General features: G+C 42.6%; 1 protein-coding gene across 1 annotated transcript in view; it reads left to right on the forward strand.

The window, feature by feature from the left end:
- The window catches only part of ITGAV (integrin subunit alpha V), a 1,332,605-nt gene that overhangs the window by 959,565 nt on the left and 347,089 nt on the right, over positions 1 to 25,951 (forward strand). Inside the window, exon 20 of the mRNA XM_044075123.1 lies at positions 25,529 to 25,596. Coding sequence (XP_043931058.1) covers positions 25,529 to 25,596 — 68 coding nt within the window. The remainder of the gene's footprint in view (positions 1 to 25,528; positions 25,597 to 25,951) is intronic.

Consider the following 25,951-nt stretch of genomic DNA (forward strand, 5'->3'; position numbering starts at 1 on the left):
GAAAGAAAATTACTTCAAAAATTAATTTTTTAAGTAATTAATTCCTGTCAATGTAATGAAATTGGTGGAGCTGAAGAAATCTGCTGCTATCCTGTGTTCATCCTTGGCCACTGGTTTTCTCACTCCTCTCGGTCCTCTACGCTGTTGGATCACGATGTGGAGAGAGTAGTCAGTAGGTTGTTAAAGTCGCAGGCACTAGCGAAATTATTGTCCAGCTGTCCTCAACAGGTATCTGCTCTGTCCACTTCACTTGATATTCCTTCTCCATCTACTTCACTTGATATTCCTCCTCCGACTCCAATGAGTTCGGAGCCGGAGTTTGTTGGGGTTCGGGTAGTGGAACCATCGGCTCTGATCACCATATCCTCTTTGGTTCCGACCTTGGCTCTGATTACCTCGATACTTCCTTCGATCGAGGAATCTGGTCACCAGAGCTTCCTCATCAGCTCTGAGGGGGAGAGTGGCATCAGACCCTTGTCCGACCCCGTTCTCCCTCTCAGAGCTTCGGTGCACGTGAGCTTGGCTCCAACACTGGCCTCGGTGCCATCCCCCTCAGCATGGAGAAAGATTCTTGTTTCTTCAGAGCCGGAGATTTCTCTTCCTTGAGATGGGGGCACCTTTGAGGTCATGCGGAGCGTGCTGTCCCCTGAGTCAACTCCACTACTGGCTCCATCGACTCCGTTCCCTATAGTGTCTGTGCCAACCTCTGCTCCTCCTCCAGAACCCAAGTGTAGGGAACTGATGGTCCAGGACACCCCATTGGGTGTTTCCTCTTCTTCTGAGGCCTCTCCTGATCTCTCAGAGGATCCCCCTTGGAAGAAGAAGTGCAAGAGGAAGCACATTGACTCCCCGGAGTCTGTAACTTCTGATACGGACTTAGATGATTTGGAAGGGTTCCCGAGATCCCACTCTGAAGATGTTTCATTCGCGGACATCCTTGAAATGTTTAGGCAGAGGGGGAACTGGACTCCCCTAGCCCCCACCGAGGATGAGTCCGTATTCCTGGATACCTTCGGTACCCGACCTTCCACCTCCTGGCTTTCTCCGCCTTTCGATCCACTCATGTCTGTAGTTGCTCGAAAGGCTTGGTCAGCTCCGGACACAGCAGAACCAACTCCCAGGAGACCAAATAAGTTCATTACAGCCCCCCAGGATAAGCAGTTTCTTTCTAAGGGTGTGCCCATTGATGCCATGGTGGTAGCAGCTGCCACCAAAAAAGAGATGGCAGAGACCTCTTCATCTGTTCATCCTCCTAACAAGGAGTCTAGGAAGATGGACAAATATGGAAAGCGAATGTTTGCTTCAGCGACCTTCTCCATGAGGTCCCTGAATTACTTATGTCACTTTACTTGTCTTCAGAGGGATCTCCTAAAAGAGCTACTAGATACCCTTCAAGATCCTACAGCTGAGGGAGTTCAAGCCAAAGTAACTTCCCAGCTAGCGACTCTTAATTCCGTAGTCAACTCCTCCATGAGGCTCATTTCCTATGCTGCCGATGGAGCGAGTAGAGCCGTGGGCACTGCTGTGGCGCTCAGGAGGCGTGCTTGGATGCGGCTGTGTAATTTTGCGGAACCCTTTCAAGTGTCCTTCACCAACACCCCCTTTGATGGCCCCTTTCCCTTTGGGCCATAGGTGAAAGACACTTTGACTAGGTGTGAGCAAGAAGGCAAGACTCTCTCTACCATGGGAGTCCATTTTTCCACTCCCTCAAGACCCTTCCTCAAGGGTCAGAAGAGTGGTAAGATGTGGTTCCGCAAATCTCAGGGAGCCTTGCCTGACACACACAGTTATTTTTCCTCCAGAGGCAGAGGAGGAAACAATAATAGACGCCACCCTCGTGGCAGAGGGGGGTCCGCAGAACCAGGGCAACAGAGAATCCTTCTCTGACAAGCCCTTCCAGCATCCCTGAAGGGTTGCCTGGCTGATCACCTCTGGAGGCAGTTGGGGAAAGACTTTCGCTGTACCCAAAAGCCTGGCAAAATTTAACAAGAGACAGATGAGTACTGTCCATTATATCTGGAGGTTACAACATTCCCTTCCATCAAACCCCCTTACAGTCAAAGAAGGCCCTTCCAGATGTTCCACCCAATCTGAGGGAGCAAGCAGTTATAGATGTTTCAAAACTGCTAAGAAAAAGAGCCATCCAAGAGGTCCCCGCAGACCAGCTTGGATCCGGAATTTACTCAAGGTTCTTTTTAGTACCAAGAAAGACAGGGGACTGGAGACCCATTCTGGATCTCAGCAGATTAAACAGATCTGTACAAAGAACAAAGTTTCAGATGGTCACGCTACAGTCCATTCTACCCTTTCTGGGTCAGGACAATTGGATGTGCTCAATAGATGTTCAGGATGTGTACTACCATATCAGGATGGACAGGCGTTCCAGGAGATTTCTTCAATTTTGAGTGGAGGCCAGTCATTACCAGTTCAGAGCTCTGCCCTTTGGTCTCACCACAGCCCCCAGGGTGTTCACCAAATGTATGGCAGTGGTCACAGCTCACCTGAGACATCAAGGATTCCAGGTGTTTCCATATCTAGACTACTGGCACCTCACTGCTGCCACCAGGCATCAACTCCTACAAGCATGGGATTACACAGTCACTTTTTGCACCCAGCTAGGTATTACCATAAATTTCAAAAAATCTGCCTTGTTGCCCTCTCAGTCTATCATTTACATAGTAGTAGAATTAAACACAAAGGAAATGTTCGCAAGGTTACCACTGGAAAGAGTGTCCACTATTCGTCAATAAGTGCAAGTTCTAATGCAGAGCAAGAAGATACAAGTCAAATATGTCCTTCAAACTCTAGGCTCCATGGCAGCTGCCATCCTCCTTCTTCCATTGGCGTGCTTCCATGTGAGGATTCTTCAGTGGCTTCTTTTCACACAGTGGTCTTTCCAAGAGCTACCCATGTCTCACATGATCATGATTACAGAAGTATGCAAAAGGTACCTTTCCTGGTGGATGGTCTCCCCACTAGTGACTCAGGGCAGACCCTTCATTCAGCCCCCTCCTGTAGCCACAGCGACCACAGACGCCACCTGATAGGGTTGGGGGGGCATTATCTGGGTAGGACAGTCCAAGGCACTTGGCAACCTCATGAGTACAATCTGCACATAAATGTCCTAGAGATGAGAGCCGTGCTTCTAGTGTTGCAAGCCCTTCAAGACTCTCTTCCTTCCGGGACCATTGCAAACAGACAATGTCAGTAGTGTGGTACATCAACAAACAGGGCAGGACCAAATCTTACCCGTTGTGTCGAGAAGCACTCAGACTGTGGCAGTGGGCGATTTCCTGCCAACGTTTTCTAATTGCGATGCACATCCCTGGGAGATCCAACGTCATAGCAGACAAGCTCAACAGAGCTATCCTCATGCCTCATGAGTGGTCTCTGAATCAGGAAGATGTGGCCCTGATCTTCCGCAAGTGAGGACAACCTTGCTGCGATCTTTTTCCACCCCATTCAACAGCAAATGTAGCAACTACTACTCCCTCCTTCCGCTTCCAGGTCACCTATCCAGGGACACTGTAGTCCACGATTGGCCTCAGGGACTCCTTTATGCATTTCCTCCCTTTCCCCTTATACCAAGACTCATACAGAAAGCAAAGTCGTTGTGTTGCAAAGTGATCCTCATTGCCCCCTACTGGCCTCGACAGATTTGGTTTCTGTTCCTACACCTCTATCTTCTCGATCAGCCCTGGACTCTGGACCAGATTCAAGATCTACTGGTTCATCAATCAGGCTGGTTGCATCATTCCCTTCAGACTTTCCAGCTCACAGCTTGGTTGCTCCACTTCCAACCCTAGCCAGCCTCCCTGCAGTTCCCCAACAGTCCGTGAGATTATCGTTTCCTCACATAAGTCCACCACCAGGACTATTTATGCTAGCAAATGGAAATGTTTTTCTTATTGGGTTGAGTCTAGGAATGTGGATCCCTTCTCAGCCCCAGTCCATGAGATCCTAGAGTTCCTAGGACAACTGTTTCACTCTGGAGCCGCTTCCGCTACCATTAGGGTGCAATTAGCAGCCATTTCTAATTTTCACATCGGGTTACAGAATTCAAGCATCATGTCTCACAAGCTCTGTAAAGCCTTTTTGAGAGGGACATCTCTTCTTAGACCTCCAGTGAGAGACCTCCTCTCCTCCATGGGACCTTAATCTAGTCCTAACGTCCTTAATTTTGCCTCCTTTTGAACCAGCAGCATCATGTTCCATCAAATTTCTCTCTTGGAAAACACTCTTTTGGTTGCTATTACTTCAGCCAGACGAGTCTCAGAACTACAGGTACTATGTGTCCGTCCCCCTTATCTGGTTTTTCATAGGGATAGAGTTTCTCTGAGGACAAATCCTTTGTTTCTTCCTAAAGTCTTTTCTGAACATAATTTAAATCAATCTATAGATCTCCCCGTTTTCTTCCCCAATCATAGCAACAAGGCAGAGTACAAATTCACCAATTGGACGTGCACAGGCAATTGCATTTTTACCTTCATAGAACTAAAGAAATAAGAAAATCAGACCAATTGTTTCTGTCTTATGCCTTAGACAAACAAGGTCTCCCAGTTTCCAAGGTTACTTTATCTACATGGCTATCCCATACTATTTAATTTATTTATCAGTTACGGGATAAGGAATTACCATCTAAACCGAAAGGTCATTCTACTAGGGCATTAGCCACCTCTGTAGCTTTCCAGTCTAGGTTGCCCATGGATTCCATAGGTGCAGCTGCTACGTGGGCAAATCCTCATACCTTTATTTCTCATTACAAGGTATATGTAGTCTCCCGGAGCAGAGCTGATTTTGGTTCCACTGTTCTGAAGAGTCTGTTCCACTGAGCCACCCAGGATATTAGGTGCTAGGGACGCTGTCCCAACCAGCAAGAATGAAGGCGAGATAGACAACTTAACATAAAGAAGTTATGTACCTACCATAATGTTCCAAGTTAGTTGTCTTCATCTCGCCTTCTTTCTTGCGTCCCTCCCTCCATCCCCCTGTCCTAGTGGATCGAGAGGAGTCCCTTTTCACTGGCTGAGTATTCTTTGTTTCTCTCTATTGATTTAGAGGATATGGGAGGTATAAGTCAACCAGTTCTTTTGACTGGTTTATTCTCTTGTTATGTCTGGAGTTAGCTATTTCAAATGAGATCTGGGTAGCTATAGCTAGGCATTATGGGATAAGGGGTAGCCCCGAGCCAGTAAACAGTTCTCGAGCTATTGAAGATGGCCGAGTCGGAGCCGAGGATTGGCTCCAATTCCAACCAGCAAGAAAGAAGGCAAGATGAAGACAACTAACATGGAATGTTATGGTAGGTACATAACTTCTTTTTTCATCATCTTAATTCAAATGCTATAAACCGTCAAATTGTGGTATTTTAACAATAATCCATTACTTGTTGTGAGTAATCCTGTGTCTACCCATGGCTGGTGTAATTTGAACATGAAGGTGAAGCCCAAGAATTTAAATTAATTAACCATGGGTAAACTAGCATTACCTGCACACAAAAGTAGATTATCGTTCTTATAAAACGCCATTATTTAATAAAAGAATACATTTTTAAATAACCACTTTGTATCTCCAGATTTTTTTGGTGCTGTAATCTTTTTTCTGCCAGTTTTTGCTGTTGGGGACAGCTTTATAATGCACTGCAAATGCAAGGGACATGTACATGCCAATGCCTGCACGGTGCATTATGGTAGAATGTAGTTTTTTTTTTTTATAGACTCAGGAGTATGCATGCATTCTACTGTTATCCTGAGGATTTTTGCAGGCTCCTCACATCCCACTGGTGATATGTATATACACACACACACGTATATGTATGTATGTATATATGGGTCTACTTCATAACATTGAAATTTCATAACACTGAGACCAAAACATCTAAATCCCAAAATACTGAAAACCCAAAACATTGAAAACTCAGAACATTGAAAGTGTGCTTCATAACATTGAAAATTGAAAACTACAGTGCATATGTAAATAACATCCTCTCCACCTATAACAACACCTAACAAACACACTTTCTACTACATTTCTGCAACCCCCCCCCCCCTGTAAATTAAATATACCAACTCCAAGATCACACTACAGTGGAAAAAAGTTAATTTCCTAACCTTCTACCCAAACAAAAAGAGACCTCTGAGGCAAAAACACACACAAACTCCACTGACCACCACACGTAGTCCATACACCTGTGTCTCACAGCCACTAAGGCCTAAATATAAAACCAGCATATTATTCATAGGAGACTCCATTGTGAGATGCACAGATGTGCCAGGCTGAATAAGGAGAAAGTCATGGTTAGTTGTTTGTCATGTACCAGAATTCGCCATATCAATCATGCACGCAAGTCTCTCAAGTACCATTATGACTCTATCGTAGTCCATGTTGTTGTGAATGACTTGAGACATACCTGCCTGGACTATATGAAGAGAGACATGATTGAGCTCACTGAATGTGTCCCATGCAGGTATGTTCCTAGCCTTAAGCAATTCTACCATCAGCAGGAATGATGCCTCAATACAAACATAAAATGATTGGCTTTAACAATTGGCTTAGTTTCTGGTGTTCATTCCAGGGGGATTCAGTACCTGACAGCCTGGGAAGACTTGATTGACAAACCACGATGCTTTGCCAGAGATGGCCTACATCTGTCTCCCTTGGGCTTCAGGCTCCTGGCAAAGGCTCTTGCCTCCCCCATAGTGCTTCTTTTAGGCAATGCCAGGAGGTAAAAACTACCAACATGAAAATGTCATCAAAATGTAAATCAAAGGTCATGTTGCTAAACACTAGGAGTCTAAACATGAAACTGCACTCATTGCAAGCATTCTTAACCCTGGAAGATGCTGACATTTGTACAGTCACAGAAACCTAGTTCAAAGCTGCATAGAGCACCCTAGCCATACCAGGTTACTCATTCTATCATACATTCAGACCCTAAACCGAAGACATACACACCTCCAGGCTGGTCAAACAGTATGATGCACAGAAAACACTTCAGGTGCAGTTAACAAATGACAAGACCCCTGTTCAAGTCATAGCTAGCTATAGGCCTCCAACTTTGACTCAAAATGTCCAGTCCACCTGTCTGGACCTCTTTGAATCTATCAAGATTCAACCCTTTACCCTGATATTGGGTGACTTTAACTGTTTAATCATAGACTAGAAGAAATACTCATGCCAAAACACAAATGCCAGAGATTCCTTGATTTCGTCAATGCTAATGCCTTGGACCAGTTGGTTGACACCCCCCACAAGAGGAGAAAATATCTTGGACTTGGTATTAACCAACATGAGTAACCACTGCAGCATCCCTACAGTGTCATCCCTGGTAAGATCCAACCACAAAGCAGTCACTTTCGAAGTCACCATCTCCCCCAAACCCCCCTCCCTCCCAGCTAGGGTCAAACAAAAAAAAACTTCTCCAGAGCTGATTACAACCTCCTGAAGAAAGGTCTAATCAGCTTCACAGCCCCCTCCCCCACCATAGGAAATGGCACACATGTCCAAAACCTCCACCAAAGTGCTGTATGAGCATTTATATAGCTGCATGGAATCAAGAATACCTAACAGGCCAAAATAATCCACCTCAAGAAAGAGTAAACCTGTCTGGCGGAGATCTGCAATAAATAAACTCTATAATAAAAGGAAAAAATCAGTGTCCAAGAGCAAGAAGGAGCAGGTGCCTAATTGGAAGCAATCTCTCCTTAGCCTGAACAAGCAAATAAGAGCAGTAGTGAATTCCTCCAAAGCAAACTTCAGGTTCAAACTGGCCACATCTACTAAAGACAGTTATAAGGCCTTCTTCGCATATGTCCACAATCTTAAGCATCCAGATCTGCTCAGAACTGATGGTCAAAGACACCGCATACACAAACACTGTAGATATAGCCAACCTGCTGGCAGACAGGTTCAATGAAAACTTCACTCCTCTGTGCCCCCCATCAGTAACACGGGACATCCCCAGTACCTGCCCCCCTCCCCTTATCTCTAGAGAGTAAGTCATCAGTGCCCTCTCAAAGGCAAAAAATACACTCTCCGATAGCCTGGGACCCAATAACATCCCAGGCTGCATTCTGCATGAACTCGGGCAGGAACTTGCAGCACCATTAGGTACCCTATTCAACAAAAGCCTGAGTACCAGCTTCATCCCAGCCAAGTGGAGGATGCCACTGTCATCCCTTTGTACAAAGGTGGAGCGTCCATTGATCCAGGAAGTTATAGACCCGTCAGCCTAACTAACCTGATCTGCAAGGCCATGGAGCTGATTATCATGGACCTCATTAACAGGGACATTGGCAACCTCCAGACACTCAATCCCACACAGTTTGGTTTCGTCAAGGGGATGTCATGCCTTAAATTTGATTGATTTCTTTGAGACAGTCACCAAGGCAATGGACAAGCGGAAGACGATGCACACAGCCTACCTTGACCTGACTAAAGCCTTTGATACCATTCCTCACTCAGGTATAATAGATAAACTCACTCAACTAGGCATCAATCCATATGTTACCAGATGGGTAGCAAACTGGTTCACTGACAGAATCCACCTAGTCAAAATAGATGAAGCCACCTCAAGCAGTAGACCCGTAATGAGTGGTGTACCCCTAGGATTGGTCTTGGGGCCACTGCTGTTTGGGATATATTTTTCTGAGCTTCAGGCCAAAACCAGTGGGCTATGGCTGACCAAGTTTGCAGATGACTGTAAGCTGGGTGCTGTCATCAATTCCCCTAGTGATGTGGACATCATCCAAGAGGGTCTCACCCAAACAAATGACTGGTGCCAGAAACATCATATCAAACTGAATGACAAAAAATTTGTCATCATCCCCTTTGGGGAGAGTGACATCCCCACAAATTATCACATTGATAATAAGGTTCTAAGCATGCAATCAGTCTTAAAGGACTTGGGCACCCAGGTTGATAGCAAACTGACTTTTGAGCACCATATTGCCTCCGTTGTACGGAAAGCTTTCTACATGGCCCACCTCATTAGTAAAGGTATCTCATCCAGGGACAAGGTGGTCATAACATCTCTGTATTCTTCCCTTATAAGACCCATTATTGAGTACAATACACCTTTCGGCATGTACCTCACAAAGCACATGCGGCAACTAGAGAGACCAAAGAGGTTGCTCACCAGGAGAATCCAAGGCCTCAAACATCTACCCTACACAGATAGGCTAAAGGCCCTGTCACCACTCTACTCAGTCTCCTACAGACTCCTCAGAGTTGACCTCTGTCTGGCATACAAAGCAATCTCAGACCCCATCTTGATGAGACTGCTGCATATCCGCAAGTCAAGCTCCACTCGAGTAACTTACACGCGCCACCTCAACCTGGTCTGTGGCAGCAATAGGAGTTGTTGAAGAATGGATCTGTGTCCCAGAGATGCTCCCTTTTGTGGAATAGACTCCCTCTCCACATCATGCAGAGTACCTCATTAACCCTTTTTAAGCACTATCTGGATAACTGGATTGGAAACAGAAAATACACCCCTGGGATTCCACCTGTGTCCCTGCTGGACAATGGCCTAGGGTGCTGACTTGTTGGAAGATGGGCTAAATTCTTGGCTAGGCTTGTAAGGATCTCAGGACCAATAGCCTAGTAACTTACTATGATTTGTATTTTGAGATATCATAATGGGAAGTCAGGACAGCTGCTTTTTCATTTTAGTCAATTTGTCTTCTGTTTGACATGGCTTGTCACAGCCTAGAACTGATGCCAGCATTAAGAAGCCTTAGAACTGTTAATTCTAGAAGAAACGTGCTGACTGTTCTCTCATGTGGTGGCAAACCTCATCTTATTGCTTCTTATTTAGCCAATCCATATTGTAGGAAAACAAAACAGAATTAAAAATCACCTATCACAGATGAAGAGACCATGGAAACCTACTGCCACTCATAGGGCATTATTGACTGTGTAAGTGAGTCATATATGCTGGATAGTTTTGGCTGAGAGACATGCAGATATAAAGATCAATTCAGATCTTTAAAAGACCCTAATAGTTAGTGGGTATAAAAGTCTTATTTTTGCTGTATCTGCAATGAAGCAAAGCAGGTTTAGAAACATAACTTGAAGACTCTTAATTTGGTTGGGTGGGACAATAGAAGGATAAATGAAATTAACTGCAGCACAGAGGAGATCTAGTTAATCTAGCTTTCCTACCAGTAAAACCATAACAGTTTTAAGAAAGAAAAAGTAGAACACAAAATTCTGAAAAAGGAGAACATGTTTATGGGCTTCAGTGGCTGCCAAAATATGCTGAAGGCCTCATCTGACAGTACATTGCTATTAGATGCAGTTTTCACACACAGTTTCCATTGCTGAGCATATGTGCAAACTTAGGGCTGCAGTATACCTGTACCCAGACTTCGTGTGCTTATTATCCTCAAATATGGAAGACAGTTGTGTGACTGTACCCTGATTGCCATGTGCTTATTTTCCATGGATATAGCAGATGGTTGTGTGACTGTGGCCAGACTATTATGTGTTTATCTTCCTAAAATACAGAGATATGTTTTGTGGCCTCAGCAAGACTATCCTGTGCTTGTCTTACATGAATATGGGGGGAGGGAGACAGATGTTCTTCGTGTTTCACTGTTGCAGTCATTCATCCCGAATACCAGAGTCTTGGGATTTCTGTGTCGGATGCTATCGCCTCTTCCATGATGTCAGGACCTAAGGGGTGTAAAACATGCAGCTGGCGCCATTACATCAGCTTTTCATACCGCGCAGGAGCCCGAAGCAGAAGCAGTTCATAAGTGCTGTTCGGCCGCTACCTGAAATTTTCGTTATTCAAGTTTCAAACCTGAAGTCTACTAAAGCTAAGTACCACATTAGGGATACTTTTTCCTTGCTCTAAACGATGTCAGAAAAAGTTAACAGTTGTCTTGCCTGTGGAAACCAAATACCTCACATAGATTTTCACTCCTACTGCATCACCTGTTTAGACCCAGACCACGACATTCCTCGCTGTAGGTTTTGTGCCCTGTTTAACACCGAACTATTCATTGTTGGGCTATCTTTGTCGCTAAATTCTTTCACTCTCCATATTCCAAAATGGCTTCAATAAGCCGTCCGACTACCGATCTTCTGAAAAAACATAAGGATAAAGACAGAGACAGACCGCATAGGCCAGTACTCAGTAGGGTGCCTTCGCAGCCCCTGATACCCACTTCTACAGTTTCGCAGGCCTCTGCTGAGACCCATTCGAAGTCTGGTAAGCCACGAGATGCTTCTTCAACTATGGAACCTGCGGATGTCTCTACCTTGGATGGGTCCAGAGCCAGTGTGCAGGCACTGGCTTCTGAGGGTGTATTCTGACCTTCCAATGTTCCTATTAAATGGACATCTTCATTTTTGACTAAAACTACTGAATTTCTGAGGCCCAGAGTTTGCACTACGCCTAGAAAACCGATGACTAAAGCGCATGCTCAAGCTCCCATGCCACAGAAACAAATGCTTAGAATGGCTGAAAACCTTATAACTTTAATTAGGGGAAGCCAGCCTTCCCCCCTCTATAAGACAAAGGATTGCTTTTCCTTCTACTTCTACCGACCGTGAGTCCAATGACTCTGATCCCTCTGATTACCAGGACATACAGAGGATTCCAATCCCTCTGCCTCCCCTCCAGAGGACTTTTCTTTTGGTGAAACCTTGCATACCTTAAGAGAGCATTTCCATTGGAAATGCCAGGACTACCCACAGTCCAAAAAGAGACTCATAGAATTTTTAGACTTGCCTCAGCATAGGCCTCTAGCTATACCCCCTGTCTTGGATATTGTAGATGTCTTCATGGAATCCAGCCTTACTCCTGATACTTTACCACCAGCTTCTAGAAAACCCGACAGGTACTACAGAGTACCTGACTCACACAAATATATTTTTTAGAATCCCACTGCGGATCCAGAGATAATTTCCCAGGGACCTAAAGGTATTAAGGCTACTGTGGCCAAAAACCCTACCCCTTTGGACAGGGATTCTAGAGCTTTAGACAGATGGGGTAAGAAGGTGTATACCTCTGCAACTGTTGCCATAAGGGCTTTAAATTGCCAGTTTCACATGTTGAAGTACCAGCAGCATATTATGGAACTAATTAAACAGAAATTTTTTCTTGCTTCCAGATTGTGCAGAGAATAAAGATTTACAAGAGTTAATCCATTCTGCAAACCAGGTTAGTAAACATACTTTGCAATGTGGCTTTGATGCCTTAGAAGCATCTTGCAGGGCTGCTGTAACTCCGTCTGTACTGAGAAGGCATGCTCGGCTAAAGGAACAAATCTTGCCAGACCATGTCAAAGCAAAATTACTAGATGCTTCATTAAACCAGGAACGTACGTTTGGCACAAAAGCAGACATTGTTCTTAAAAAGATGGAGGAAAAAGCTAAATTTATGCAAACTGTTAACGATTTCTTACAGGTACAGCCACCTAGATTCAGTAGGCATTGGCCTTCTAAAAACTGGTCCTTTCCAGTCCCTCTTATGCATTCTCAGTCTGAGCCCAGGGGCAACAGACCACCAAGACTACAGTCTCATGGTATGCAGAGATCTAAGCAATGGAGTGCTCTCACCTCAAAAACAGGGGGTGGTAAGCCACCCCCTTATGGAAAAAGTTCACAATGACTTGTCTATCATCCTTCCCAGCCATGTCAAAGTACTTGCACCCCTAGGAGGAAAACTCGTCTTGCATGCAAAAACTGGGATGTCCATTACCCAAGACAGATGAGCCCTAAGCATTGTATCCCAGGGATACAGATTCTACTTCCTCTCAATGAAAGCCCCAAGTGGGTTGCCAGACCTTCATCCAAACCAGTGGGCAGAGGCTCAAAAGCAAGTACTTTCTCTTTTCAGTATCAGGGCTATTCAACCTGTTCCACTAGAGCAAAGGGGACAGGGTTTCTATTCCAGACTGTTCAGGTGCCCAGAAAACAGAGCTCATGGTGCCCTATCCTGGATCTGTCCATTCTCAACACCTCCCTGGTGGTCCCAAGATTCAAAATGCTTGTACACTTACCATAAATGTAGATGTTCGAGTGTATTCACTGTTGCAATCCTGGATACCCTCCTTCCAGCCCCCTGACCTTCCTAGACTTTCTACCTATCCTCTTTTTGACCATATCTTATGGCTAGGGTATTTACTTTTTACTGGAGGTGTTCCACACCATGTAATTGCTTCCTATTTTGGGGGCTCCTGACATCTGGGGCAAGAAAAACTGATGTAATGGCGTAGGCTGCATGTTTTATACCCCTGACGTCATGACGTCATGGAAGAGGTGACAGCATCTGATGCAGAAATCCCAAGACTCTGGTATTCGGGCCAACTGAGGGCTACCTGTAGGCAGATAGCCCAAGTGTGATGACTGCAACAGTGAATACACTTGAACATCTACATTTATGGTAAGTGTACACAACTGTACTTTTTTATTGTATCCAGACTGTCCTGTGCATATATTCCACAAATATGAAAGGGTGTCTTGTGACTGTACCCAGACTGTCATGTGTTTATCTTCTATGAATAGAGAGGGTTGTTACGACTGTACCCATATTGTCATGGAGTTCAGCACTCATTCCTTCAGTGGGCTGTACAGAGCCTGTACCCAGATAATAACAATCCTGATGAATCATAATTAGGCTATCCAGGATCCAAGTTTCTATAACCCTTACTGAAATCATGCTCATCGTACGTGCTAACATTTGGACTGCATTTACAGCCACGTGTGACTACAGTGAAGTATATCTACATCTGTTCCCAGACTATTGTTATATAGTGCATGCATATAGAGGACCAAGTTACTTCAGTGTCCAAACTGTTATAATTCAGTGCTTGCATCCTGATTGAGTTAGTCTATGGCCAGACTTATGTTGACTGTATTATACCTGGCCAAAATATTGTAAGCTGGCGGTTTCACCATCTCTGCTGATATAGACTGAATCTCTGCATTCCTGACAGTGATGGAAAGCCTCAGAGTTATATTTCTCTCTTGTGATATCAGTATCATTGATATTTTATTTATTTATTTGTTTGCAGTTGGTTTACCAGGATAGTCCATTGGGCCAAGATGAACCCGTTTTCAATGGAGTCCTGGGGAGAAAAGATCCAGAAACAGGGTTACATATTTTTTAGATATGTATTACAATATTTCCAAAATTATACGGTTAGAGCATCATACTAGTGATGAACATTACAGATGATACAAACTAGAAAAAGGGAGATCCATATATTTACAAATTTATACAGTTAGAGTATAACATTCAGGTGACATTACAGATGAAACAGACTAGAAAATGAACATTTCAATAGGGATACTGAGAAGCCATTGTGTCTTAGGTAGCTAGCTAAGGAAACAAAAGTTAGGAGAGGCAGAAGCTAGGACGTTCATGGAAAGGAGGAGGAAGGAGGTAAGGCAGTGTAGAATTATGATGGATGGGTGGAAGAGCATTCCCACTGGGTTAGTAGATGAGAGTGAAGAGATTTTTTGAATATAAAGAGGTTGAAAGTGGTACGAATGGCTGGAGGTAGGGAGTTCCAGAGACGTGCAAGACCATAGGACAGGAGATTTTTTCCTGGGGGTCGAGTTGGTTTATATAATTCAATTAGGTTTTGGTTATTAGATCTGAGTACTCTGTTGGGGAGGTGCATTTTAAAGGCAGAGGAAAGGGATGAACAAAGGAAGGGTTTAAAGATGAGCTTATGAGCAAGAGTAAGTTGAGAATAGATGAGTTGGTTGGGTAGTTCTACTAGTAGCGAATTTGGCTATTTTGTTGTAGCATGAGGAAAGTTGTGTTTTGAGGGAAGATTGTAGGTTAGTCAGGAGTGGGGCTCCATATAGAAGAGAGGGGATAAGAAATGTGGGAGAGAGAGTGATTTTAGTAGAGGGTGTAAGGAAGCGATTTTGTCGGTAGAGCATGCCTAGTTTTTGATGAGTGTTTTTGATATTTAGGTGTATGTGGGAGTTGAATTTAAGCTGACTGTCAATTTGAACCCCAAGTAACTTAGCCTCTGGCACCAATTCCAAGGATATGTTGTTGTTGCTAGTGATTGAAAAAGAGTTTGTGTTGATAGAGATGAGTTTAGAGGGAGTAAATAAATTTGGTTTTAGAGGCATTGAGTGCTAGGTGGTTTTCTTTCATCCATTGTTCAGTGATTGAGAATGCGTCTTGTGTAAACTTTTGGAGAACTGGGATGGATGTGGCACAGCAGATAATAGTTGAATCATCTGCATACTGGATGGTATTAGAGAATGGGATAGAATTGTGGAAGTCATTTATGAATATGTTAAATAGAAGACGTCCCAATATGGAACCTTGGGGGACCCCAGTTGGGGTGTTAAGGAATGAGGAGGTGGCTTTTTTCCATTTGACTGCTTGAAATCTATTAGATAAGTAACTAGAGAACCAGTTCAATGAGGAGGGAGATAGGTTAATCTGGGAGAGTTTAGTTAAAAGTAGTTTGTGAGAGATAGTGTCAAAGGCCTTTGAGAGGTCCAGTAGCAGGGTAGAAACAATGTGACCGTAGTCCCGGGCTTTATTTATAGTTTCTAAGAAGGAGAGGAGGGCTGTCATAGTGCTGTGGCCGGGTCTAAAACCATGCTGAATTGGAGTCAGCAGGTGATTTTCTAAGAGGTAAGGTAGGAGCAGCAGATGGATACACTTTTCTAGGAGTCTAGAGATGGGAGACAGGATAGCTATGGGACGGAAGTTTGTCGTATTGTTATTATTGCGACCTTTATGCAAAGGTATGATAAAGGCTTTTTTCCAAATTTGGGGTACTGTGCTTTCTTGGATAGAGCGGTTGATTATAATACTAATAGGGTAGGCAATGGCTTCTGCAGCTATGCTAAGGAAGTATGAAGGAATATTGTCTGGGGCATTAGAGCATGGCTTTAGTTTCTGGAGGAGTTTTTTTTATGGTAGGTGTGGGAATAGGTTTTAGTGAGAAAGGTGGAGGAAGGGGAGGTAGGGTATTAGAGGATGGTGGTATTGGAGAGGAAGTGAGAGTGGTGATGGGAGTGGAGGGAAGGGTGTTGGTAGAGGAGGATGGGGGTGAGGTCGTGGATGTGTTGGTGTCGGAGATTGAGGAGGTTAGTTTGGAAATAGAGTTAATGAAAAAGGAGTTGAATTGTGTAGCCAAGTCCATGTCAGTAGCATTGGGATCTGTGCTGGGGTTGACTGTTTTGCCAGGGTTGATAAGGGTAGAGATTCCTTTCCAGAAATTTTGAGGATTTGTTTTATTAGTATTTTGGAGTATGGAAAAGTAGTTTTGTCGATCGGTGATAACAAGCCTTTTTACTTTGTTTCTAAGTGTTTTGAATTCATTATGGATGAGTGGAGATTTATTTTTCTGGTAAAGTGCCCAGACTTTGTCTCTATGTCGCATGGCTGTAAGTGTGTTTTTGGTTAGCCAGGGGGTGGTTTTTAGTTTTATTCTTTTAGTCCTTAAAGGAGCATGGTAGTCTAGGAGGTTTAAGAAGGTTGTGTTGAAGTGGGCCACAGCATTATCTAGAGGTAAAGTTTTTAGAATGTTCCAGTCAACTACTTTTAGAGAGTCAGAGAAAGCTATTGGGTTGAAGTTTTTGTGGTTGCGGGTAGTAATATAATCATGTGTTCTCTGTAAAGGTACAGGGATTCGGTATGTGAAGATGGGTAGGTGATCACTAAGGGATTCTGGAAGTGTACCACTATCAGAGAAATAATGAGGGTGACAGACTAAGATCCAGTCTAGAATGCTACCATTGGAAAGAGTTTTTGAGGGGCGGGTTATGTTGTTAATTAGCTGTGAGAAGTTATAAAGGTTGATATTAAGTGGGTTTGTGGAAGACTGAATGGAGGACCGATTGATATTTGTGTCACCCAAAATTATGATTTCATTGCTAATGTTGGTGGAGAGCCAGAATAGGATATTCTCGAGTGTGGTAATATTATCTCCAGGGGGGATATAGAGGGAGGCTATACATATGTGCTTGTATTTATTGACTTGAAGTAGTGATAGGAGTAGTTCAGCATTATTGAAATATGGGATGGATTTGTTATAAGGGGTGACTGACAAGGAGGATGAGTATAGTAGAGCTACTCCACCCCCTTTTTTGTGGGATCTATCTTTTCTGATGATTGAGTAGTTTGGTGGTATTATTTCATGGTCTTTTATTTGGGGTTTTAGCCAAGTTTCAGAGATAGATAGGATATCAGGTTTATTATGTGAAAGCCAAGCATGAAGGTTTGGGCCTTTGTTTACTATGCTTTGGGAGTTTAGAGAGGTGAATAGTATAGACTTATCTATGGTGGTAGAGGTGGAGGGGCCTGGGTTTGGGTGGATATCTCCTGATAGTAGAGTGGTTATTAGATATAGGGTTAGGTTGGAGAGGTGTTTGGACTGCTTGGAGTTTAGGCTGGGCTTTATTATGTTGATAAAGGATTTGTTAGCTACTATGGTGGTATGATGTTTTTGAGGGTTGTTAAGTTTATAAGTAAAGAGTAGATGGCTTTGTATAGGATAAAGATGGGGAGATATTGTGGTGTGTGGTTTTGTTTGATATGATATTGTTTTTAACAGTTCCACCTAGATGGGGCAGCCTTGATCTTATGATGATGATATGGCTAAATTAAAACAAATGCCATAATGTACTACATTTTTACCATACCATGCATTCAAACACATTCTACTCTTACCCAGTATTTTATAGTCTTCTGCTGTCCTAAACAGCACTTCTAAATCCATAACTACTCAAGTTTGAGCATGCTTGTAGCACAGTTGCAAAGTATGCTGCAGGTGTCTTTAGAAATGCTAAACAGTGAAGTTTTTTATTAAAGACAGACTAGCTAGAATTAAAACATGCTATAATTCTAATACACAAACAATGCCAATGTGTTGTATTAGTCACTAACATAATAAGCAGGTACTCCCTGACCATCAGCCTTGGATCCTAAACACAAAACCTCCTTGAAGTAACCAAGCCTAACAAGCACTATAATAGCTCGCTATATTCCATACATATTTCCAAATTATGGAACGCTGTTCTTCCTAGAACCAAATCTCAACTCATTTTTTTCACAGACTGAAAGCTTACCTAACCTCTAACCGGCATTGTCCATGCCAGTAGTATAGTCTTTTGCAGTGTTACCCATCCTGACTACACTGCTGTCTCAAAATCATTCTATGCTCTCTGCTGTCACTTGGTCACAGCATGCCTCTACCTGAACATTCTGCTTTCAATTACATATTTAAACTAGAAAAGAAGCTACCAGCTGACACAAAAATTAAAATTTCCCCTATCCTCCAATGCCAGTGCTGGTGTAGTTTTAAACTCAACTCTCTATCTAGTTATCCATGTTATGTTAATTTAACCACATATTTCCTTACCTTCTCCTCTTTCATCTGCTATTGCAGTAAGCACATTATCATTTTGTGAAATCACTCCCCTGTAGCTATTACAATTTGTCATCCCACTGTATTCCATACAGCCAAAATACGAAGTGCCCACCCCCTTCCAATCTGTCATGCTCCTTTAAAATTAGTGGCTCTCCTGTTAGATTGCCAAGGCTTGAACCCCCCCCCCCCCTTTTCATATCTAACTACTTACGGCACACTGCAACTCTGAAATCAACCCGTTTTTTCCACCATACCTTAAAACTCTGCAACATGTAGTCCAAGACCATCGGTTATTGGAATGCTCGCATTCTGCCTCGGTCATCTTGGGATTAGTGCTTCTGTTTTGCTCCTGATGAGAGAGGTAGTATAGCAGACATTATTTCCTGGAGAGTGCTGATCACCAGAAAGCATGATAACTGCTTCATAGGAGCCAGCTTGGAATTTGTGCTTATATTTTCTCCTGGTGAGAGAAGGAGCAGAGGGCATTGATTCCTGACCATCTCTGATTGGGCAGTGAGTCTCTGTGTGGCACCTTCCTAGTTGTTTGGTTGCTATTCATTGCATCTACCAGGAAAGGGCTACAAGTCTACAGACCTCTGCATCATCTGAGATAAGACTGTTGATCACCAAATAGGCAGTGGTCTGCTTCTTATCTTGAGATTAGTGCTACTGTTTTGCTTCTGGTGAGAGAAGAAGCAAAGGGGCATCCTATTTAAGCAGCATGAAGATGTGGTGACACCATTACTAGTAGTAGCCAAGCAGTAAGCCAGTCATGTGAATACCCTCTTTTCATCAATCTCGGCAAAGCTGTTTTTTTTTTCTTTTCAGTGTACTGCTTGATCAGCTGCTGTCTAACCTAACTTCAGAATATCTGCCTAAATACTTTGCAATAAATCATCAGGATCTCCTTATTAGTTTCCCCTCAGGTATTTGGCAGTGCTCTGTGTAGATGCAGACACCTTAAGCTGACATTTTTCCTGTAAAAGCAACCTTGAAATTTCACCAGTACATAGTTGGAAAACAGGGCAACTAGTTTACAAGCACTGCCCCCAGAGTTGCAGACCAGATACTCCTGACATAAGATGGTTGCAGTGAAAATATAAAGTAATCAATACAAAGGGCCTGTTGCCATGGAGATGAACTTTCCCACTGTCTCTGTTACCAGCTTTGCAGACATGGGCATCCTGAGGCAGTGTAGAAATTGCCTCATGTTTACTGACAACCAGCTAATTCTTAACCAACTGATAATGTGTGAGAGAGATGTATTTATACAATGTCATTGGAGGCAAAGCTCTTACATAAAAGCACTCCCAATATCAGTCAGGTTGTCAGTAGTACACACACTGTACTCATCACACACACAGTTCAAAGCAGACAGACTGGTGACCCACATATGCTGAGGCACTTAAACGTAACCTTCCTAAACATCCATGATCTCTTAGATGAAGTACACATAACAAATACCCTCAGCAGCACCGAATACACTTTTTCAAAACAGCACCCACATCTCATGGAGCCTGTACCTCTAAGTCCATAAGGCAAGCAACCACACAATCCAACATTCTGGTCATTGAGAATGTCACAGTTTGTTGTTTATCAGGGGCCAGCATCAGCCACATTACACATGTATTCTGGTCATTGGACTACAAGTGTACCAGTATGATTTAGTCATAGTTCATGTGGGTGTGAATGACCTGAGATGTACCTCCTTCGACTGTATGAAGAGAGACATCATAGAGCTCTCAGAACACGTGTCCCAGGCTGGTACGAGCCTAGCATTGAGCAGCATTTTGTCTTCTCCAAGGTTGGTGCCACAATGCAAACATAAGATGACTGAGTTTAATAACTGGCTTAGTTTCTGGTGTCATTCTAAGGGGGTGTAGTATTTGTCAGCATGGAAGAAGATGGTCAACAGGCCTTGCTGTTTGCCAGGGATTGTCTGCACTTCTCCCCTCTAGGAGTTTGAATATTAGCTAAAACATTATCCTCAGCAATGCTAAATGGAAAGTACTTCCAACATAGCAAGTCAAAACCAAGAAAATCTAAAGATTTCTGTGCTAGGAGTCTAAACAAAATAACCTTCATCCACTACAAGCTCTCCTCACCCTAGAGAATGTTGATGTCTGTGCAGTCATTGAGACATGGTTTAAATCTATGTTGAGCACCTAGGCAGTGCAAGACTATAATGCCTTCCATACATTTAGACCACCTACTACATATGCAAGGGCTAAAGGTGGCGATATCTTGATTTACATCAAAAATAAATATATCTCAAGACTGTTCAAACACAGTGATACACTTGACCTTTATTACATTCAGATCACCATAGGCAAAAACCCATACGATTTCGTAGTAAACTGTAGGTCCTGTTCTGTGACCCAGGAAACCTGTAACACATAGTTAAGCTTATTGGTGACACTCGCCAATCAACCCAATACCATATTCATGGTGACTTTAATTACCCCGCTATTAACTGGGAATCATATACGCCACCAAACATGCTGGCACAGAGATTCCTGGACTTTGTAAACACAAACTCCCTGGATCAGATTGTCAATGCACACTGCCTTCTGTGGCAAGGTCAGATCACAAAATGGTCGTCTTTGAAGTAAAATAAAATCCAGAATTCCAGCTAACTCTGGAATATTCAGGAGCTACTCTAAGGCAAACTCTTACTATTCTGGCAAAATTTCTAGCACCTCCAAACCCTGATAGCACTGCTGCCTTTGCAAAACTGTTCATAGAAACCCTATACAGGCATCCTAATAGCTGCATAGAGTCAGTTGTACTCACCAGGAATAAGTACAAAACTAACTCAAAAAATCCTGGTGGAATCTCAGCCTCCATAGGATGTATAACAGAAGGAAAATAAATCACTGCAATAATTAGGAGGTGTAGCACCCAACAGGATAAAAGCACACTTCTCAAACTAAGCAAACAACTCAGATAACAAATAAAATCTGTCGGACAAATTTGAGGTAAATCTGGTCTTCCGGGCTAAAGGCACAACCAAGGCATTCTTCAACTATGTATATAACCTCCAAGGCAGTACACAATTGTGTGCAGAGCTCATTGTTAATGAACCAGTATCACTGAGCTAGAAGATATAGGAAACCTGCTGGCAGGCAAATTCACTTCCCTTGTGGAAATACCATCAATTATAACTCTCCCAACTATCACTAGGTAACAAATTCCCAATGCTCTCTCTAAGGCCAAGAACACTATATAATTGTGCTCTGACAATATCCCAGGCTGCAGTCTAAATAGCACGAAACATGAGCTATCAGGCCCTCTGAAGTCACTATTTAACCATAGGCTCCAAACAGACTTTGTCCCTCACAAATGAAGAACAGCAGCAGTCATACCTCTGCACAAAGCTATCCACAGACCCTGGAAACTATAGACCCATACATCTCATTAGTCTCTCATACACAAAGTCATGAAAAGAATTATCATGGAAATGATCAGTATTGGCATAGGAAAACATCTAAGCACTGGACCCAGCCCCATTTGGTTTCATCAAGGGCAGGTCATGCCTACTTGTCCTGGAGGACTTTTTTGAGAAGGTCACCAAAGCAATGGATGAGGACAAAATGGCTCACACTACTAACCTTGACCAGGCCAAGGTATTTGACACAATACCCAACTTGGACATTGTTGACAAATTCTAGAGGTTATGTATAAACCCTTATGTCACCTGGTGGATAGCCTGCTGGTTTACAGACAGGACCCAGGAAGTTAGAACTGAGAATTCCACTTCTATAGAGAGGCCAGTCACAAGTGGAGTCTCTCAGATATTGGTCCTGGGACCACTCCATTTTGGCATTTACTTCTTTAAAGTCTAGGCTGATGTCAGGGCCTCTGGATGACTAAATTTGCAGATGATTGTAAATTAGGAGCAGTCATAGAATCCTCCACTGACACTAAAGTTCTCTAGGAAGGGCTGATGCAAAACTTGTGTCAGAGCCATGGACCAAAACCTAAATGCCAAGAAATGTATAATAGTATAGTTTGGGAAGTCATCTACCCCTAAGAGTTGACCCTGTAGTCAGGGACTTTGGGACATGTAGACAGTGATCTAGCCTTTGACCATCATGTGTCTACGGTTAAGATGAAATAATTCTCTGCTCTTCATCTTATAAACAAAGACTGGCATCTTGGTCCAAGAATGTCATTGTTCCACTTATTCAGCAATCAGCCATATCATTGAGTACTATGTCCCCTTTGGTATGTACCTGACTAGGCATATCCAACAAATGGAAGATCCACAGAGGTTCCTCACTAAAAGAATACAGGACATAAGTAACATGTCATATGCAGACCACCTCAAAGCCTTATCCCTATATTCTGTCTCCTACAGGCTGTTGAGAGATCTTTGCCTGGCTTACAAGGCATTTTTGGACCTCACTCTGATGGACATTCTACATATCCACAAAACAAACATCACCAGAGTTATCCATTCTAAAGACTTAAACCTTGTCTGTTATATAAATAGGACTTGCTTGAGGGTTAGATATGTATCCCAGCTACTATCCCTTCATAAAACAGTCTCCCTATCCATGTGAAGCAGAGCTCTTCCCTCACCTAATTAAGTGTAACTTGAACAACTGGAAGGGGAGGCAGAAATTCACCCCGGTTTAGCAATTATGTCTTTAGTAGACACAGGCAGCCTCTAAATGTTTCATCTCCCAAGCCCCTGTTTGTAAATGTTTCATCTCCCTCGTCCCTTCTTATACTACCAAGGGTACCAGCTATTGTCAGAAATTTGAGATGCATGACAAGGCTTAAAAAGCACTGAGTGGTTAACTTAGTATACATTTACAGGTTCATAGGTAGGTACTAGGCTATCTGCCCGAGGGCATTTATAAGCCTAGCTAGAGTGTGTCGGCTTTCGCCGCCCCATTGATTAATTAACTGATCCTCTGTCAAGCAGAGCCAGTGAAGTGATCCCAGGGGTGTATTTTCTGTTACCCATCCACTCGTCAAGATTTCTCTTGAAGAGTGTTAGTGAGGGGCTCTGCCTAATGTAGTTTGGAATTTTGTTCCAAAGCATGGGGAGTCTCTGTGATGGGAATCTATCCCTCCAGCATGTTCTATTTATTGTTGTGGTGAGGTTTAGCTCACTAGAGCGCGCATCTCACAGTGACTTTGATTTCTTTAGGTGGAGCATGTCCATCAATTCTGAGTTGGACATGGCTTTGTGAGTCAGGCAGAAATCACCTCTGAGTAAGTGATATGCCACTGAGTACAGCCGAAGTTTTTTCAGTCGAGCTGCATAGGACATATGTTTGAGGCCAGTAATCCTCTTGGTGAGGTACTTTTGTGGTCTCCCCAGTTGTTGGAAGTGTCTAGTGAGGTACATCCCAAATGGGGCATTGTACTCAATGATGGGTCTGATGAGTAGAGGGGCACTATAACCTCTTTATTTCTAGATGTGAATCCTTTAGTAATTAGATGGGCCACATAGAAGGATTTCCTAACTATGGCAATATGATTGTCAAAGGAGAGATTAGTGTCTACCTGGGTTATGAACTTATGAATAATTATGCTGTGTGTGTATGAGTGGAGGTAGCACTTGACTCTGTTACCACTGTTCCTTGGTTTTTTATCTTGCTAGAAAGTGCTTTGGATTTAGTTTCTATTCTATGTTTGAGTAACTTTTTTCAGTCCTTTACATTAAAAATGTGCCTGTTTCCATCCTCTCCTTTAAAAAGAGTTCTTTTGTACATCACACATACAGAATGCTTGCCTTTACCTACTGAAATGCCATGCCCACTAAATGTTTCTGAAGGTTATGCTGAAAGAGAAAACAATTCAAGTTCAGGAACTTGTACTTGTCCAATTTTCTCCATAGTCAGGGAATATGTTTCTTTCCATACAAAGATGACAGGCTCTTGGAAGCTCTATTATATATGGGCCTAGAGATCTCTAATTCATCTCCTATTATGTATGGGCCTGAAGATCTCTATTTAATCCACCTCACAATAATTATAATTGCTTTGAAATCCCATATAACCATGTTTCAGAGTATTTTAATAGACAGATCCCTAAGCTAAGCCTTTTTCTTTTCTAGGATATGGATGTCTTCCACCACTTCCACTTGGGGAGATTTTAAAAGCCCCATTGCATGAGTGTCTGGAAATCTTTTAGGGTGCGAGACCATATACAGTGGCTGTCCCAGCACTTTTTGTAGCTCTCCTGCAGAAAATAACTTTTCATCAGTTGATGTCATTGCAGTGGGACCAGTACTTTTCTGACCTAAATGCCTGTGTCTGTATCTGCAACCGAGTTTAGAACAAACACCAGACATTTTATTTAGAAATGGGATTTGGGTTGCTTAGCTTATTTCATTCTGTGTTGGTATTATTTACTGGAGTACACTGACTATTGTGTGGCAGATTGTGTATGATTTGTAGTGTGTAAGCAGTACATCTTATGGCATGATGTTATGATGGTCAGCCTGCATGCCGAAGGGTCTTCTGCATATGTATCCAAATGTGTGTGATGTTTTCTGTACCTGTTTACGGGTGTGTAGAAAACATACTGAGGCTGCTGAAATCAGCATAGCGTATATTTATCAAATGGAACCATAATTCTTGCTGCTTTAATTATCCCTGTAGATGCTGTTTTGATATTGTATTTACTGTATTCCCTATACTTGTACAGTAATAGGTTTTATTAGTATAACTGTAAACTAGTCAGTGAATGATGCTTTAATGGTGATATAAAGATATACCATTGATGAACTGACAAATTGTCATTCTTCAAACTGGCAATGTGTGTGTGTGTGTGTGCGCACATGTGCTTATGCATTCATCCTGTGATGGGTTGGAATCCCATTCATAACTGATTCCTCTGCCTTGTACCCACTGAATACCATGATAGACTCCAGCTCCCTCTCAGGCCTTAACTGGATTAAATGGGTAAATAGAAAACTGAATGAATCAATTAACAGCTTTATTTAATTAAAAATTACCACTGCATTTAAATGATTGAGTTAGCTGTTAGCAAATACTGTTAGGTTGTAGTATTGCTGTAGTTCATAATAATTGTCTTTGCAACCTTCTAGTTATTTGACGGTTATACATTTTATTACATTACTGTTAAATCTGTTGAGGAAAAAAAGAAATAGCTGCCATGTTGAATTTTACTGTTTCATACAGGCACATATATTACTGGACTGTGGTGAAGATAACATCTGTAAGCCAGACCTGAAAATATCTGTGAAGAGGTAGGTTAGTTGCTGTACAAATTGTAAATGCAAACATGTTATCTAGTTTATTGAAAACAAACTGTGTTTGCTGTATTTTTATGTCAGACTGTATACCATGATGAATTATATTTCTTTATTAAAAAAGAAAATAGGACAAAAGAGTTTGAAATCATCAAAGGTTAATAATTTGTCAACAATATTACCTTAGGTCAATAAGAAGCTTGAAAGCCAACAGACAATTACTCTTTGTTTGCACTTCTGTTTCTTAAATGTTTCCTAGTATTTTTTTTTAATTTACATAGAATTAATGTTCTGTTTTATGTGAAACACAGGTTTTTTTGCATTGTCATTAGAACATTTTGTATCAAAATTT

Source organism: Protopterus annectens, chromosome 6.part0 (genome assembly GCF_019279795.1).
Source record: "Protopterus annectens isolate FY-2018-M chromosome 6.part0, PAN1.0, whole genome shotgun sequence".
Lineage (NCBI taxonomy): Eukaryota > Metazoa > Chordata > Ceratodontiformes > Protopteridae > Protopterus > Protopterus annectens.